The following is a 19,348-nucleotide window of genomic DNA, read 5'->3' as shown; positions in this document are numbered from 1 at the left end:
TTGTCGATATATCATTGAATCGACTTTGAATCTGACTGAATACAAAAAAAATGTTGGAAAAACTCGAACACAATATAAAAATAGCATGCAATAGCGTTACTAAACACGTAATAACTTCCACCTATAATTAATCCAGGAAACGAGCCTAACGAACGCAAGAACCATTACCATTGATTTCAGTTTTTTTACTAGTACCTATAGAAAATGCTCGGCGATGACGCATTTTAGAAGAACGGATGCTCTGGTGATGACAAGAAAATGGTATTGTTGCTGCTACCGTTGTTATTGGTGGAGGTGGTGGTAGTCGTGGTTGTGGTGACACAACGTTCGGACAAAAAAGTTGATGAAGATGAGAATGAATGCGTGGAAGGAGTACTGCCAACCCAACTAGCTGGTGGTGCCATCTTTGGTCGTTGTTGTCGACCTTGGCCAGAGGTGATTGGTATTGGCAAAAATGGCAGCTCTACTGACGGGACAGCATAGTGACTTACGCTAACCAACTCAGCCTGTGCTAATGAGGTGAAATCTAGAAACGTTCCACTGCTGCCTGCCAGATATTATCTCTCGACTACGGCACTGCTGTTAGTGCCATCGAATACAGCGACTTCTGGATTCGATGTTTGAACAGGATTATTCTCCTCATCCCCTGAAGTGGGATTAGTGTGTTCTATTTCCATATCACTACTGTTATCGTTATTGTTGATCAGTTCATTATTAACATTCCTCAAAATTACAACATTCGGTTGTATGGGAATGATTTCACTACAATTAGAGACGTTATCATCCTCATCGTCTTCGGCAACGGTTGGAATTGGCACCGGTGCCTCGGACTCGTCATCACTAAATTGAGACGATATCTCAGCGTGACTGTTCATTTGAGATTCCGGAGTATTAGGAATGATCTCGTCAAGATCGTTCTCGTTATCGACTTCACGATTCTCATCATCGTCTTCGTCTGTAGTTTTACCATTAGTCTCTACCAGCTGTTCGGATTGACCCGTCCTGATTGACAGCCGATCTAGGTCAATCTTTACATCGCTATAAGATCTATTCTCGAGTGTATCAACGTGTGAGCTATCTGTACCTGTTTGTGCTACCGTTGGGAGTTCAATCACCGCCGCTGCCATCGCTGCAGGATCTATTCCAATCGCAGAAATTGCCGTAGTCGGAGGGAAAATCGGATTGATTTTGCTGGTCGTCGTTTTGGCAATGACCGGATTTGTTACAGTGATTGGTAGTTCTAGTGAGGTGGGCACGTGAGAATTTGTCGAGACGCCAATCACAGCGGCAAGACTTTCGTCTAGATTCGTCGAAACAGTTTCCAGCACCTTCTGCTCTGGCGAATGGGAGGACGATTCTCCGCTGCCGCCGTTCTTAGTAGGAACCTCAACGGTCGACATGATCGGTGGCTTCGTGAGGACTGCATTTGTTTCGACGGTAGTGTTCGGGTTGACCTGGATTATTTCCCCTGGTAGTGGTGTATCTGGAAATAAGTGATAGACAGTGCGCACATTAGGGACCGAATAGTCGCGGCTGATGGCATTATTGCAAACCTTGCAGATCGATCAACGATTCTGGTGCCACAATAATCTGAGTGCCCTCGGCGGCCACGATTCCCAGGCCTGGTTGACTAACTGCAAGTGCTGCCAGCAGCTCTTGAGCCGAACCTGTCGAGAAGAAAAGAAAACAAGGGAATAAATTTATCATCTACGACTGATAGAAATAGTTATATTCGTTGATGAAAAACAAGAATAGATTAAAAGCGATTATCTTACCCGATTCAACACAACAGCATATCGATGAATATTATTGTAATTCTTACTGTAGCCGTATCACATTCAAGCAAATGAATCGCTAGCTTAAGCATTAGTATTTAAGTTTATCTGCTTTTCAAGACAAACGACAAATGATAGGATCCTGTCCTATCCATTGCTCATATTACAGGTAAGGTGTACTGCCGTAATACATATAACAGTCCCACCTGCATAGGAAACCCAAGCAAATGGGACTGTTATGCGGATCACGTCAGTGTAGTTTTGTGATGCAGTTGTCGTACTCAAGAACAATCGTCAGTCCTCTAATATTCAATCAGATTCGATCAAATCCGACTTCTATTTGATGTTGCTGTCGTTATCGCGAATGCAAATGAAGTTCGTTTTAAAAAGCAATCCGTCATCGCAATTTCCAGCGAAACGCAAACGTCCAAGTCTATTCAGCGGATTTCTCGAACTACTCCGACAAATATTCAATTAATCTTCAACAACTGGAATATTTTCCTCTCGTTGGAATGTTGGAATTTTCTTTTATCGCAAGCATTATGTTGCTCACGACCATCACGGCTTTAAAAGCGGGACACTTGGCATAATACCATTTAGCGTAGAAATGGTCATTTGGAATAATTTTGAACCGTGCTGGAATTGGGGTCCCTTGATAATACATAATTGGCATGGTTTGGAGCTGAACTAAAATTGAGGGATATTCGACAAAATTCGTTATTATTTTGAAATACAAGGATCGTTGTAACTCATACGTTTGGATTAAATTCTCAGAACGCCAAAAATATTTTTGCAGATGCAATATTTTTTATCAACTTTGCATTTTAATCTGAGTGACGATTTTGCTTTTTGCGCTGAGGGTCTGGGTCAATTGGCATAAAGTCATTTGGCATAAGATCATTTGGCATAAGATCATTTAGCATAACGGACATTTCGCATAACGGTTATTTGGCATAATGGTCATTTGGCATAATTTTGTAAATTTATCACACTTAAGGTCATTTGGCATAACGGTCATTTGGCATAATTTTGAAAATTGATCACACTTAAGGTCATTTGGCATAATGGACATTTGGCACAACGTACATTTGGCATAATTTTGAGAATTGATCACACTGAAGGTCATTTGGCATACCGGACATTTGACATAACGGTCATTTGGTATAACGCACATTTGGCATATCGGACATTTGGCATAATTTTGGTCATTTGTCATTTTTTTAACTACAGGGTAACACACAATTTAAGACTGTGTCAGAAGTAAGGTAATTCGGCATAATTTTGAGCCGTGCTACTGCTGAAGGTCTGCCAAATGACCGTTATGCCAATGAAGGTCACTTCATTGTAATCAGCTCTCAAAATTATGCCAAGTGACCATTATGCCTAATGACCGTTATGCCAAATGTCCGTTATGCCAAATGACCTTCAGCGTGATAAATTCTCAACATTATGCCAAATGACCATTATGCCAAATAACCGTTATGCGAAATGTCCATTATGCCAAATCACCTTATGCCAAATAACTTTATGCCAACTGGCCTGCTGCCGAATACATGTTATAGGTGCTTTTGCATTCTTTTAAACATGAGCGTTTCTTTTTAAATTAAATTGGAGTACATCCAGCGTCCCGCAAGAAAGCCACCTCGACCCAATATTTCTCCTCTATTTCAATGTCGTCAATATCAAATTACAGGGACCCCGCCTCTTCTTCGCCGACGACATAAAGATACGGAACTCAACCGATGTCGAATTTCTTTGAGCTTCAGTACGTGGTGTGATTTAAACCAGAGCAAATGATGGACTGTCACGTTTATGCAAAAGAGAAGAATCTGGGCGGCAAACTTCACACTGTCTAATTTACTGAGCCCTTCGGCTCCCTTGTGCTATGTAGTACCACTTCCTTGTTAAGCTTCCGAGTTGTTCGCGAGCTACTCGGTCTAGTCCCCGACGATGGACCTAGCTTACTCCGACGGAGAGTTGTCCGGCGAGAGAAGTTCTCCCGAAACCGAGCCTACCAGCCAGGTGCCGAGGTCAGTCGGTGATTCCAGTGAAGCAGCGCGTCCGATTCGCTGGTGCTCCGATGACCCGTGACTGGTGGTGTCTCGTCGCGGTCTACTCAGTCTAGTCCCCAGCGATGAATCTAACTTACGCCGATGGTGAGTTCCCTGGCGGAAGAATTTCTGTCTACATTTCTATCTATCGCTTCCGGGTGGAACGTGCGTTCGGTTCGCTGGCGCCCTAACGACTACTACCCGGTGCTCTGTCACAGTCTACTCGACTAGTTCCCGGCAGTGGATCTAGCCTACTCCGGCGGAGAGTTTCCTGGTGGTGATTGCTCTCCCCAAACCGTTGCTCGCTGTTCATTACGCCATTTCCGTTGTAAGTCGGTCATGATCTGCGTCACAACTCTGCCAACCGCGTTCCACGTGTTTACGGCGTATGTCGTCCTTTAGACGACATCCGGGTTTGTGTCCGGTCCTTCCGTTTCAAGCATTTATCTGCGCGTGCTGCTCAGCGTTCTCACACTACAGGCACAACGGTGACGTTTCGTGCTCGAACCGATGAAGATACTTCCTGAAGCAGCTATTGCCCAACAGAAGCTGTGTCAGGCAGATATCCACCTGTCCGAGCTTTCTATTGATCCACGTCAATAGGTTTGGGATGAGCCGGTAGGTCTACCTTTCTTTTTCTTCACTATCTCATGCCTGCTGCCACCACGCCATCGAATCAAGTCTTACCATTTTTCTCCCGTTTATGGTATTTCTTCTATTGTAGTAGTCGATATGGAGCAGTATGCCAGTATGGTGCGGATAGAGATCATCCCGGCGATAACACATACCGCCTCCGTCGATATTGTTCTGTACGCGCTCACCATCAGCCCTAACGTCTTGTTCAGCTATTTGCGGTTCCGCGTGGTTTTCAGCATCGCACCCCGGGCGGGAACCCCATATCACAGCATCGATGACAAAACACTAGATAGCACACGTCTAGGGCTCCTTTTCGGGCCGCCGACGTTTGACGTCACCCTTACTATTGCGTTTGTTGCCTTCGCCGAATTTCGCAGGTGTAGTCGACGTGGTTGTTGAAGTTCAACCGGTCGTCGATTATCACTACCAATTGCTTCAGTGCACGCTTCGATGCAATCACGTGCCCTTCGACGGTGATCTGCATCCGCTGAACCGCTTTGCAGTTGCTGATCAACAACACCTCCGTCTTGTGGTGAGCTATCTGCAACTTGACTCCGTTCACTCAGTCCTCGATCGCGTCTATTGTCGCCGTCATAGACACCTCCAATTCTTCAAATACCTCACCCATCACCGTTAGTGACATGTCGTCCACGAAACCCACGATTTTCACTTGCCTGAAGAACCGCAGTGTCAAATCCCCATCGTACATCCCGTTCCAAAGAGTTGGACCAAGAATGGAATCGAACGCTGAGGAACACCCTCTGTACTTGCAATAACTTCTGCCCTTCGTTCGTCTCGTACAGCAGCACTCTTGTACAATATAATTTGGACTTCACCCAAATCTAGGCTGAAATTGCCGAAAACACAAAATGGTTCTTTACAAAGAGACTTTTGCTGTTCTGTCGTTCCTTCCTACGATTTCTGCCTCGATTCTGCTCGGCCGTGTTCCACTCAGATCACTAAACGCGACGGGGTTCTAATGCCGCAGATTGTGCGTTTCTGATCGCCCGCGGCACACGATCACGAATGTTGGGCACCGGGCGAATGGCGGTAATGTTGCACCGTGCAACAAGGTCACCTCTCTTCCTTTTCTTCTTTCCTTCGCACCGTTCCCACATTGTAGCACTTCGCACTTCCCTTCTCTCACTACAATCTTCTTTTCCGAGGTGCACTTTCTCGTTTCCTTCTTTTACGTTTCGAACTTGCCTTTTCTAGCCACAAACTACTTTTCAGTACCGCATTTTTCAGTTTCACTCCTTTTCCGTTTCGCACTTCCCTATTCTTCTACAATCATCTTTCCTTACAGCGACGCCTCTAGCTCCTGCGGAACAACGGCAATTTTCATGCTGGGGAGTTACTCATCGAACCTTCCTCCTTGGTCGCGCACATTAACGTTGCCTCCACCAACCCACGTCCGGCCTCTACCCAGCTGTCTAAATGCAGTCTTCACATCTATCGTGATCACAACACAGTATTTATCTCCTGTTCGTTCCGTACTCTCGAGCACTGTCCGAATTGCATCCACTCTTGATGCTCCTTTGCGAAATCCGAACTGCTCGCCCTCCGTGCATTTCGTTAGCCTGTTAAGCATGATTCTTTCCAGGAGTTTTCCAAGTGTACCCAAGCAAACATATAGGCCTGTACCATTGCCTGGTGGCTGCCCTGGCTTTGACAATAACACCAGCTTCCGTACTTTCCCACATTTCAGGTAGGTTGCCTTCATCTAGACACTTTTGCAGCACTATCCTGAACATGTCCGGATATGCCAGAGTCGCAGCTTTCAGCACCACATTTGGTATTCCATCAGGACCGGGAGCTTTCTTTGTTGTTGCTTCGATACTTCGGCATCTCATCGTTAGTCACTTGCCGAGCGTCTGCTTGCTCCTTCTTCCGGGTAGTTGAATCGTGCTTCGGGAAGAGACCCTCAACTATTATCTTCAGCTTACCCGAGCACATTGCAACTAGCGCCGACGTGCCCTCCGTTTTCGCCATCACGACTCAGTACGCGTCGCCCCAGGGATTGACGTCTACGTCTCCGCACAAGGAGCTGCTTGATCTCCTGTTTTAAAGCAACCCTAGTTTTCCGAAACGCGGCCATAGCTCTTTCTCTCTCTGGCTTCGATACTGCTCTCGGAGTCGGCCTTCTGGCACTGTGACAAGCAACTCGTAGCGTACTGACAGTCTCGTTCTGTTAGCAAGCTAGACGCCGTCTATTGCTTGGCTACAGTTTTCGCGTAACGTCAAAACTGTCACAATCCTTGTTAGATCAGCCGCATCCATGTTCTCGGTTCCGCCGTTCGGCTGCAATGCCTCAACGATGAGGTCTTTGTTGAAGGCTTTCGTCTAGCTATGTGTACAGGGTGTGCCAGCTGGATGTGCTGCCATTTTTCAGCCGATTTTCACAAGCAAGCAAGTTTTTAGGATATTTTATGCCATCTATTATAAACCAAGTTTAGAATACAACATCGATTAAATGACCACCCTCATTTGATACACAAAAGCAGCTTTTTTGCGGGTTTTTTGCATGACATTGAACAGCATTTCGGACTTATTGGACAGCATTTCGGGCTTAATCGCAATTTCAGCTCGTATATTAGGTATATTAGCCTTGAGTTCGTCAAGATTCTTAGGTTTGCTAGAATAAACTTTACTTTTCAAGTAACCCCACAGAAAAAAGTCTGGTACCGTTAAATCTGGAGAACGAGGAGGCCATTCCAGATCACCATTTTTTTAGACAACGTGTCCTGGCAATTTGCACTGCAAGAACTTGATTGCAGCGGCTGCGGTATGGCCAGGTACCCGTCTTGTTGAAAATAGGAATCTGGGGAGTTGCTACAGACCCGTACTTAAAGAAATTCCACGCCAAATTACGCATTGTCTTGTTTGTAAGCGCCGAATGCCTGCCATATTTTTTACGATAAGCACGTACAGTTTTCACTATTGAACGATCGTTTTCAATGTAAAGCGCTACGATTTCAGCGAGCGCGTTCTTTTGGGGTAAATCGACTCATAGCTAAAAAGGTACTAAATAACATTTCATAATTGTGTTTATCTGTCAAAATGGGGTGGAAATGGCGGAGCTTTTCAATGTTGAAATAGGATACATCCAGATGGTGCTCCCTGTATATTCCTCGCATACTCTTCAATACATGCTCACCGTCAGTGAAGGGCTACAGAACGTGACGTGACGTCGATGAGACTACCTCCCGTCTCTCCGAAATGTGCTAACGGAACCTTCATTGCACAATCGTACGACTTACATCGCTAGAGATTCCTGCAGGATATACGCTCTTGTGTTAGTTAGAGAGCCTGGGTTGTGGAGTGGACAGCCCAGGCGTTGAAGTCATCAACAATGACTACCGGCTTTCGGCTAATCAATTGATCGGATAATTAGTTTGAACTGCTCCACTGTCAACCTTAGAGGAGCGCAACAGCTGCACACGAAAATGACGCTGATTTTGGCGATCACGAAGCCTTCGTATGGGTGTTCTACCACTTCTTGAATGTGTGATCTGCCCATAACTTGTATCGTAGCCGTTCCCAATCTATCCACCACTAAGTAACCGTTATCAAGGGAGATTTGATACAGATCTTGGATCACAGCGACGTCACACATTGCTTCTGTCGTAGACTGCCATAACAGTTGATGTGCGGTGTCAGAGTGATTCAGATTTATCTTGGTTATCTCTATTACCGTTGGGCCGCAGTCTACCTCTCCTAGGCGGGCCATTTGAAGTCACCCGTCTGATGGTCATTTCCGTCCGCTGGAGTGCAAAGCATGCACTTCGATCTTTGGGTGTCGTGTCTCGCAAGATGGCCCGTCTCCAGCACATTCTGGATCTATTCGGGGCTGTGCAAGCCAAAGGCCAAACACTTGAAGTATTTCTCCGCCTGCTTATTCACTCGAGGGGCAGCTCTCAATGGGCATCTCGACCATCCAACCGTAACTTTGCCCACCTCCAGCGCCTTGTCAGCAGCGGGTACCGGTAAACAAATCATCGCTGTCAGAGTTCCCCTTCCATAACCGGATCGTCATGTGCACCTCGCCCAGGTTGCACTGCTGTTTCAGTGCACTGGACTAAGCTAGCGCCGGATTGACGCTCGCTCGAAAAAGCTCGAAGTCACTAAGTTGGTGTGGGATTAAGATGAAACGCAAATTCCAGAACTAGGTTTTGTGTTCTTCACGTGCAAAGATGGTTTTACACAATTTTCTCCCTAATGGAGAAAAACAGTTTTTACCTAAATTGTTCTTCACCAAGAAAAAATATACCTTTACGGCAATGTACTTAATGACATGGCGTCAAAATCCAAAACCATCTTTATCGTTGCGAGTGATCCGCGAATATTGCTTTACGTTGCAAAACTTTTCTGCGCAAACTTTTTCGCTAGGGAGTTCCACATCTCCTTTGTAATATTTTTGAAGTGGAGGTATTGCAGATGCCTTTCTACGCATCAGCAGGTATAGGTACATCCGCTGTAATCATCTCATGTATGCCACGAGTCGTCAACTGCATTTCCAACCGTTACATGCATTCGTCGTATCCTTCAGCAGCAACCTAGACTTTGGCTGCACTGCACATAGAAACTGAAGTTTTCTCCGTAATTCCGCAGTGACCGTTGAATTATATATCTAGAGAGGAGTGGAAGTGAGTCTCACAATGGATGCGGCGATGACAACTCATCCCTAACAAATCATCACACGGAATGGCTACTGCGGCTGGCGAAAATGACAGAACCGTATTACCAACTTGTGTATTATATTATTAATTTATGACAACTAGCCACGGGAAATTATATCGTCGGGATTATTTTCGTTGCAGATGTACTAAAATCGAAGCCCATCGTTTGACGAGAACTATTTTTGGTGAACACACGCTGATTCGACTCCAGAAATCGTCCGTGTAAATTTTGTGTACGATGATTTCAAATACAGCTGTGTAGCCATTCTTGATATCTTTGTATGCGGAAGCGTAAGAGATAGCGTCAAGTTACAATACCCTCATTTGAAGCGAAATTTAATCTTACTAGTTTTTATGCTTAGCAATTCGCCATGTATTCGAAAGCGGATTACCATCATTTCTTCAATTATCCCATCATAAACATACCCAGCCCAATCGAAACGACAACCAAAGATGTTAAGAATACGTGCAGTAGTTGAAAGCTGCAATCTACGGTCTACCTAAGCTCATATAACATAGCTTGATCGCTATAGAATTGATGTACAGGTAGAACTTGGTCGCAAAATAGACTATCGAACGAAAATATTGTGATATGCACCGTGAATGATATGAACGGAAATCGAACCCAACCTTCGCAACTCTTCTCTCTATTGAAGGAAAAATTTAACCACGAAGCTACGGTGCCACTGCAACGTACTTTCGAACCAAACCATGCTAAACTAGCAAATGTCCATTCAAGCTGATGACCCTAAAAAGCATCTTATCTAATGGCGTTCTACGTAATGACCCATATGAGAGTATAAAATTGAATAAATGACTGGTTTGAGAGGACTGTCAGCAGTTAGTTGAGGAGATGCTGGTGTTATGAGGATCTCTGTTATTCAAAATTGTAGAACAAGGATAATAGTAACAGTTTGTATCCTGTTCAGTAGGAAGAAAAAAAAGCTCTCCGTTTGCATCGCATTTACTAATGTCAAATAATAATTTGTTTTTTTTTTAAGATATAACACTACTCGAAACATGTATAAGCCTAAATTAACAATAAACATTGATATAAACGTACTTTCGATTCTGATCAGACAAATACATATTTTGAAAACAAATGTGAACACGCGATCAATAAAATATAAATATACATCTATTGTTATAGTATAATAATGTCAACGCCATCTGTACGTTATGCCATCATCCACCAAATGAGAGAATCTGTGAGTTTAGTGCAACTAACACCAATGAGAAAACAAGAATGCAAGCGTGTTTGTGCTGGTTATGAATCCGTTTCCGGATCAATTTCATCAATCAATATGTTACCTATATACAAGAGAACACAAAACGAGAAGAGAAAAAAAAATCTGTCTCAGAAAGTCTGTTCTGATTGTGCGTTGAAATAACTAACTAAGAAAAAAGTACAAACCGGAAATGCGCCCAAAGCTAACACATGCAACTGAAAGTGAATCTAACTCGACATGCGCGATAAAGTAATAAAATTGCCGCTACATACCTTGCAATAGAATCTGTTGACCATCGGGAGTGAGCAGCTGTGAGGTATCCCCACCGGCTGCCAGTGCCATCAGACTTTGCTGATCTAAAATGATTTGTTGCCCATCCTGGGTGTTGAGGAGGATATTCTGTTGGCCTTCCATCGCGCCTTCAATATCACCTGCAGCGGCTGCCACCATCGTTGCCTGATCGCTGCCGACTGGAATCTCTAGCACCTCGGCTTGATTGACAATATCCTCCACCGAGGCTTGCTCCGGTAGAGCGACCAATTGATTGGAGGAATCCAAATACAGCAGCTCGTTATTGACGGGGACGAAGCCTTCTTCTCGAACCGAACACAGATAGAAAAGATTGGCAGGGCCTCCAAAGTTTTCGGCCGGGACGGCTATCAGTTGGGATGATTCTTGTACATTGGAACCGGATTCTGCCGCCTCAACTGGTGCTTCCGTTGCAACCGCAGTTGCTGGGATGGATTCACTTGCTTCCGACGTTTCTATTTCTGCGGGAGCTAGTTCTCCCGTAGCTGTATCTACATATTCACTGTCTGGTTCTGGTTCATCGATAACGGCAGCGTCGGCTTCGTTTTCTTCAGTGGATACTGGTTCGGAAGTTGCTTCGGCTGTGGGAGATGCTGGTTTCGCTGGTGATTGTGTGCACGATTCAGCAGGCGTCACTTCGGGGGATTCTTCGGTTTCCGATTGTATCGTAGGAATTTCTTTTACTGATGAATCTGCTGCTGCTGCAACAACCACTTCCGCTTGGTTGTCACTTGGTGGGGGAGGTGTCGGGGTGGATGTTGATGGTTCCTCATCGATCGAATCTGCTCGAGAAACTTTGTCCGTTTTAACTGATTTAGATATCGACTGATGTTGTTGTTGCTGCTGCTGTTGTTGAAGCAGGTGCTGCTCTTGTCGGAATTTTTTCATACCGCTTGCTGTCAGTACTTTGCCTTGGCCCTTATCTTCAACCATCCCAAGACGCGTGAACTCTTTCAGTTTCTGGGGAGATATCTTAATCACTCGATGACCCTTCTTCCCGGGACTCACAGCCGAGGTAGTTGCTGTTTGGGGTGTTATAGGTGCCCCTTTGGAAGTTGAAAACAGTGGTTTACCAACGGACGAACCACCCTCTGAGAGCTTCTTAATCAGTGCTTTCTTTGGTGGAGCGATACTAGGTGAAGTTTTCCGCGGTTGCGACAAGTCTACTTTTTGAGTAACTGGCAAAACATCACTAGATTTAGCCAAAATCCGTGGCTTTGTTGGTGGATGAATGATTTCTTGGGATTGCACACAGATTCTGATAGGGGATTTCACTTTTATAGAACTCGTAAGATTGCTACTGCTTCGTGGACTAGCAGAACTGGATGACACCGGAAGCGACTTAGATGTTGAGCTACTGATGGTGCTCACGCTACAAACTGATGAAACAATTGGGCTTTTAGATGTTGAATGCGTGATCTGTGTTTGAGGTGTAACCGCTGCATGACTCTTGGCTGAAGAAGTGGCTGGAGATTGCGTGGTCAACACGGTTCCTTTACTAGTAATCACAATCTGGCCTCCACTGCTAGATTGGACTAGCTGAGCTGATCGTATCGGGGGTGAATGGGTAGGTGATCGCACAGCTTTCGGCGACAGTCGATCCACCGGAGGACTGATAGTAACGGTGGTGGATTTTATAGTGTGACTTTTTCTAGGAACCGCCGAAACAAGATCGCTTGGCTTTTCACGAGCTGGAATAACTTTCGCTGAACCGTTGCTGCTTTTAACGATCACAATCTTTTTCGTCATGGGCTTCGTCGTAGAGATCAACTTAATATCATCGTCGTCTTCGTTATCGACTGCAACTGGGGTCGTTAATTTCATGCTGTTTGCGTTGGTTGTAGTTGAAATGGTTGTATCGTCTAACAACTCACTGTCATCCATTACAATGGGGATGTTATCAATGTCGAATTTATCATCATCTGTCGATTGTCTATCATTGATCGGCTTGACCACGACCGGTTCGGCAACAACGATGGCAGCAACATTGACTACTTCGATTGTATCTCGCTTCTTTTTATCTGGAATGCCAACATTATCACCGGTTTTGGACAGGTCTTGCGTTTCAACAGCACTCAGAAGGTGAGTCTGTAGATGTCGTTTCCGAGGGTTGATGCTCTTTGCAGTTGATTGTACCGGAGAACTACTATTGGCTTTCGTTTCAGCCATTTCCTGGTCCAGAACGATGAGCTTGGGTGGAGCAGCTTCGGGAAGATGTATCAAAGCCTCAGCAATTTGTAGATCAGTTGCACTGGGACCCGCAGGCATTTTGGGGAGCTCATCTGCGGTAATGGAAAGATCATTTCTGAATTTGGGTCGTTTCAATTTCAGCGGTTTAGTTCCCACAAGTTTATCACTGTTAAGCACAACCTCGGACATTGGCTGGTCTTCTTCCACTGGGGTCTTTTTCCTCTTCGAACTTTTCGGAGACTTTGGCAATTTATCCTTAACCTCATCGTTTGGCTCAGGCGATACAACGACCGGATCATAAACAAGCTCGGAGTTTGATTTTCTGCCCTTTGATTTTATAATCATTTTAATGGGCTGCTGTTTGGTGATGGAAAGAATTTCTGCTTCCGGTTCTTTCTCAACAGTCTCAACAGCGGCTGTTTCAGGCTCAATTGGCATATCGGCTGTAGAATCTGCTGATTGCTGTTGCAGCTGTTTTGATCGCCTAGACCTGCTACTGGTCTTAGTTTCTTCTTTTAGTTCTTCAGGCGCACAAGCTGACTCAATCGTTTGCTGTTCGCCGGCGACTTTCATCTTTGACACATCAATCTCTTCTTCGTCTGTTTTGGCTCGCTTAGTTCTTCGGTGCTTCTCGGCCGCAACTGCAACTACCGGCTCATCTTTCAGTGCAACAGGTTCCTGTTCAGCTAGAAACACTGGCTCATCGGTTTTTACTCCTCTACCTCTACGCGAACGCGGAGTATCGAGAGACGCCAAATCGAGATTTTCCAGCTCTCCAGCTCTCTTCTTTCGTATTTTGGGAGTTGCTTCATCGACAAGAGGCGATACCGTCTCTGGCTTCGTCTGCTCTATAGGCTTCTCTTCTTCCACGACAGGGGTGCCAGACTTTCGTTGTTTGCCTTTACGGCCCTTGCTGATCGGTGGAGAAACACTCGGGGTCTTTTGTAATGATTCCAAAGCTACCTGGTTCTTACTTATCGATACCGGTAGAGAGTCTGTCTCTGTGGCTTTTGTTTCGTTACTAGAGCTGACCGCTGATTCTTGAGGCGTGTCAACCTTTGTGGGTGTGGACACTGAGAATTTTTGCGCCTGCTGAAGTTTTGCTCGTTTGGCTTTGATAGCTGCAAACTGTGAGTTCTCAAATCTAGTTGGTTCGATCGAGACAATCGATTCCTGAGAGTCGTCGTTGGTTGTGGTTGGAGACTCTGAGGTTAGTTTCGCTTCAGCTTCCTGCTGCTCGCGGAGTTCCGCTAGTTCTTGCTCGTGTGATTTTTTGACAAAATCCATCACAATCGCCTTAGACTGTTCCAAGGCTATGGCTTCATTTTCGATTATTTTATTTCGTGTCTTGAAGATTCGCTTACCACGTTCCTTCGGTGGAAGAGTACGATCTTCCTTTGATTGTGGAGTTACTTCCGTTGAAGAGGAAGATGGTCCCGGGGAAGGCATTTTTGTGCCCCCCGGTAATTCTGGTAATGTAGGAACAATGGCTTCACACAAAAGCGAATCAATTTCATTTTTCAATTGGGCATCCTTTTTTGCTCTTTCCTTCTCGTCATCTAGCATTACGCTGGTGCTGAGCTCTAGAGAAGTATCACGCTTGTTGGAAAGAGATCTCCTGGGGGATTTGCTGAGGACCACTTCCTCATCCTCCTCTTCCTTAAAATCAAAACAGGAAATTTCCTTTCTAGATTCCTCCGCCGCTATGGGTTGAGATTCCATAGCTACAACCTTTGTTGGTGATTCCGGCTTAAGCTCATCACTGCTGACAGATTTGCTGGAACCACGGGTAGCTCGGTCTAAAATTCTTTGCTTAGCACTGATGGGACGTTCCACAGCTATACTTTCACTTGACGTCGGCGTTTTGTCCGGAGCACTGAGAGATTCACCACAAGTCGCTGCCGTGCTGATACTACTCTCACTGGAGGACTTTTCGATCGCGCCTCCGGGTGTGATAACCGGTTGATCATTTGTTACTTCGATGAATTCTCGTTTTTGTTTCTTCGGAATATTGCGATATTTGATTGTAGCTCCGGACGAAACAGGTGACGATAGTTGTGGAGAAGACTCTGTAGATTTATCCAAACTGTTATCCGTTGTATTCGAATTCAGAGCGACTGCCTCAGCGATGGCAGAACGACTCCCTTCAAATGTAGGTGTACCTTTTTTTGAACTCTTATCTTCTTTTGACAAGTCGCCTTCTTGGTCATCCTGCTCATCCTCGCTCCAATCTGCCAGAAGTTCATTCTTCAGCTCCACATCCGGTTTGCTTTTAAAATCTTTCTCGGATTTGTCTCCAGGAGATACTGAAACATGCTTCAATTCCACGTTGGATACTTCCTCAACGATCGATTCCTCGGCCACTTCCGTTGAAACGTCCATCTTACCATCGTTTTCTAGAGTCATTGAAGTAACTGCCTTTCCGCGACCACGATTCCTTCGACGGTCAGATGTTTTCGGGGTGACTGTCGTTGCAGCCACCCTAGAAGTACGGCTAGTTCGGCCACGTGGAAGTTCTATCACCTGGATAACTTCTACCAGCTCTTCCGGGTCTTGAATGATTTCGACTTCAGTAACAAGTTCCTGTGCATCTACTGGAGTTGGCGTTTTGACGGGGCTCTGCTCATGGATTTTCTTGTCGGGAGTGAGAGCAACGGCTTTCGGTGCTGTAAAACATGTTACAATTAGATCAACTGGATTTAAAACAAACTTGCGCAATTGGAAAGTGTAGCAAGCAAATATTACCTCTAGGCGGTGGAACACTCAAAGGTACCATCGGAACAGCCCGACAGTACTTGATATGTACCAAAATCACATTCTGGCGGCCACTTGAGAATCCACATTTATGACAGTTATAGGTATGTGCCGGTGAAGCAGAACTATTCAGCGCCGTCGCAGAGCCAATAGGCGTTCCTAGATCTGTAGATGAATTAAGAGACTGGTACGGGGTAGGCAGTCTTGGAGTAGACGCCAGGGACGATGGCTGGCTTAAAGATGGTGTTGACGAAGCGGACGGTACACTTCGGCGACTGGTTCCGATACCGGTGGATGATGAAGCCTGGGCCAGAATACGAACTTCATGCTTACGTACCGGAATAACCGGTATAATTTTGCTCGGTGATCCGGTTTTCTTGCCTGGGCGCGGTGTCGTTACTATGAAAATTTGACAAATTCGAAATTAAATTAAATTACTTAGACACCATATTTAAATTCGTACCTGTGTTACCAATTTTTCCTTTTCCCTTAGATTTGTCCGGCTGGAAAAGAGCAGCATAGTTTTCCCGTTTCTGAGGCAAATAATCGGTAGAATTGACAATATTCGGGTCGCCTCCGGTCGCTCGCTCGGCATGCATAACGTCAGATGGAAATTTTTCCATATGTTTGTTCTTGGTGCGATATTGTTCTAAAGTCACAAGGATAAAATTCAGTCTTTAGGAAATAGTATGTATCAGACCAAAATGTTACCCAATCCCTTCCGAAGAAATTCATGTTTTCGGGCACAGTTATATTTATAGATGAAATTTGTGTTTTTTACAAATTCGCTGGAATAAAATGTAACATTTAGATACTTCCTGTCGAATGGTTAAGATACGCAACTTACTATGAATCTTCATCGAAGAATTTTACCACAACAAGCGGTCGGCGTTTGAGCGTGGACAGAAACTCCTCCGTCAGACGTTCACCAGCGAGTACTTCCCCGGGCCACCAGCAATAACTGAGTTTAACCCATACTGTGTCTCCATCTTTGTATTCATTGTCGTCATCCATTGCTTAGGTGACTCCTGTTTCAACTTCAAGGATTTCCCTCAAATTGGTACGGATTGAATAGCGTTCTTATCTCCAATGTCCCCGATGCTTGCTTCGTCACTGCGGATTGAAAATATTTCGTGTTCAATAATCTGTTTGACTTGTACTGTACAAAAGACAAAAAGAAATAACGAAATTTAATGTGCTCAGTGCCTACTACATTCCGGACCAGTTGAAAAATTGGTTAACTGGCTATTCAAAAATACGTTAAACAAAACCAAATACTAATACAAGTGTTTGACGAAACAAACTTCGATTCTTGCTTCGAATACTACTTAATTGAGCTTGCTGTTGTTGGATATGTGTCTGTTGCTGATTCTAGAATATTTGCCATATATACGCACTTGAAAATGCCACATTTCTAAGAATCTAGCCTTCCTTTTCTGGTTAACTGCCATGAAAATCGAAGTCTTTCAGCTACAGTTGCAGATTCCCTGCCAGATCAACAATTTACCGGCAACATTACCCGCAAAAACAAACTTGTATTTCTTGCGAACATCTTAGCGACCCCTGGCAATATAAAGTTTCTGTTTCTATTCGAAATCCAATTAGATACACGTTTCATCGTCCATAAGGATGCATCCGTTTGATTTGGTCAGCATCCTGAGCATACTGCTTTCCAACCCGCATTTTTGCCGTACTGCTTTGCTTTACGATCCGGCTCTGAAACTTTTCCGAATGCGCATATTTCGAACTGTGCAGCACAGAGTTTACTGAGCACAACAACGTCCGGCGCCTTGATTGCATCTTCCGGGAACCAGACGTTCCTTGAAATTTTTCAGAACTGCGCAGACGGTGGTATTTCGCTATTTTCAATTCCCGTGCGATCCACGTACCCGACCCTGTCGTGATTTCAGTACTTCTAGGTAGAACTAATTTACTCCTTTTTCCATCACGTGGGAACTCGAGTAAACACCAACCGACCACTAGGACCACTTCCCAGTCAAAAACAGCGGACCGATTTTAAATATGCAGAACTTTATAGTTGAATCCAAATGAAAAGAAAACGCAGAACATTGTATGCACAAATATATTGCAATTCGTGTTTCAACATTTTTAAATGAAACTTCAAAAATCATAACTGTTCATATTATTCGTAATCACCTCAAAATATTTATAAAGCGGCATAATGGAGTCTAAGGTTAATTTTTATAACATCCACTCTGAGGGATTAGTGTTCCCAGCGATTGAAGTGAAAGTTATTAGTATACATCTTAAACAAAATGATAAATGGGAATGTTAAGAGACTCCGATAAATAAAACACGGTCCAATCTCGAATTCGCGCCAAATCCGCGTGATGCATTAAATTGAGAACAAAAAACTCGCCAAATCCGCAAAATCGCGACATCCGCGAAAATCGTTTTTTAGAGAGTTGCCCTACTGGAGCTGTAAAGCGAGGTTCTCGGAAGGTCAATGTCATCCACTAAAACACTGCTTAAGGCCAATTGCAGCGGGTCGTGAATCACATTCAGAATCCGATTCTGTATGTGATATTCATTGTACGGTTCAGATATGTGCGGGCGTAGGGAATTCGCGATCCATATATCATGGCGAAGAGATTGAGCGTTTGTACGTTAATGTGTTCGATCGCGAGTGCGTGTGCTAACGTGTATGTAACTTTGCGTGTATAAATTCTATTTTATAGCTGTATATCCTTTCGCATATTTGCCTTTGTTCTTGGACGATCGTAGGATGCTCAGGTAGGACGGGAGGTAATATTAAGACCGGTAATCGGGCCAAACAGCTTGCACACCGTATCGAATGACAACGGCCAACGATGCGTGAACTTCGCAGCCTCCCGTGGCATTCTTCCCCCGCAAAGATATCCACAAAGCCACCTGGAGATCACCTGACCAACGCACCGAAAATCGAATCGATCACGTTCTAATCGACGGGCGATTCTTCTCTGATATCATTAACGTTCGTACCTACCGCAGCTACTCTTGAAGATGGCTGGGGGGAGATCCTTTCCGCCATAGGATGTACTACTATAGCGGGACTAGGTACAGCGATTCCGAATCGATGAAACGACTGGTTCGATGACGAATGTAAGCAGTTAGAAGAGGAGAAGAATGCAACAAAGAGAAAGAAGCGCCAACATGAGGAACGAGATCGCGAAGCGATGAAACAACTGTACCGCGTAAACAACACACGGAAGTTCTACGAGAAGCCGAACAGTTCGCGAAAAGGTTACGTTCCGCAAGCCGATATGTGCAGGTACTTAGACGGCAACCTTCTTACGAACGAGTGTGAGGTGATTGAGAGATGGAAGCAATACTATGACGAGCACCTCAACAGCGAAGCAGCAGAGGACGAAGGCGGTATGGCAACGGATCTTGGAGCACGCGCAGAAAACGATAGGCTGCTGGCCCCTGATCTCCAAGAAGTCAAGGAGGAGATCGGTCGGCTGAAAAACAACAAAGCTGCCGGTGTAGATCAACTACCCAGCGAGCTATTAAAATACGGTGGTGAAACACTGGTTAGAGCGCTGCACTGGATAATCGCCAAAATTTGGGAGTGGATGGAGGGTGTCGTTTGCCCAATCTACAAAAAGGGTGACAAGTTGGATTGCTGCAACCAGTGCTGAGCTCCATCACGGTACTGATTGCAAACCTGCTAGACAAAAGAGCATGAAACAGTTTGCAGTTAAAACCAAGGATGCAAAATGCCT

At 44.8% G+C, this 19,348-nt stretch overlaps 1 protein-coding gene across 6 annotated transcripts in view; it reads right to left on the bottom strand.

Annotated features, from left to right (window-relative positions):
* LOC131696108 (mucin-17-like) overlaps positions 1-19,348 on the bottom strand; it is a 31,637-nt gene that overhangs the window by 1,500 nt on the left and 10,789 nt on the right. For 3 of the 6 annotated variants that reach the window (XM_058984640.1, XM_058984639.1, XM_058984641.1), the window contains exons 2-8: positions 16,471-16,736; positions 16,335-16,411; positions 16,087-16,272; positions 15,615-16,022; positions 10,643-15,535; positions 1,554-1,667; positions 196-1,483 (exon numbers count right to left, since the gene is read on the bottom strand). In XM_058984640.1, coding sequence (XP_058840623.1) covers positions 558-1,483; positions 1,554-1,667; positions 10,643-15,535; positions 15,615-16,022; positions 16,087-16,272; positions 16,335-16,411; positions 16,471-16,637 — 6,771 coding nt within the window. In that variant the 5' untranslated portion in view covers positions 16,638-16,736 and the 3' untranslated portion in view covers positions 196-557. Of the gene's footprint in view, positions 1-195; positions 1,484-1,553; positions 1,668-10,231; positions 10,453-10,642; positions 15,536-15,614; positions 16,023-16,086; positions 16,273-16,334; positions 16,412-16,470; positions 16,737-19,348 lie in introns of those variants that run through there. The other 3 variants (XM_058984642.1, XM_058984643.1, XM_058984644.1) reach the window with 3 other exon arrangements.

The sequence above is a fragment of the Topomyia yanbarensis genome, unplaced genomic scaffold (assembly GCF_030247195.1).
Source record: "Topomyia yanbarensis strain Yona2022 unplaced genomic scaffold, ASM3024719v1 HiC_scaffold_73, whole genome shotgun sequence".
Taxonomy (NCBI): domain Eukaryota; kingdom Metazoa; phylum Arthropoda; class Insecta; order Diptera; family Culicidae; genus Topomyia; species Topomyia yanbarensis.
The sequence above is the reverse complement of the archived record's forward strand: the minus strand, read 5'-3'. Positions and strand labels throughout refer to the sequence as shown.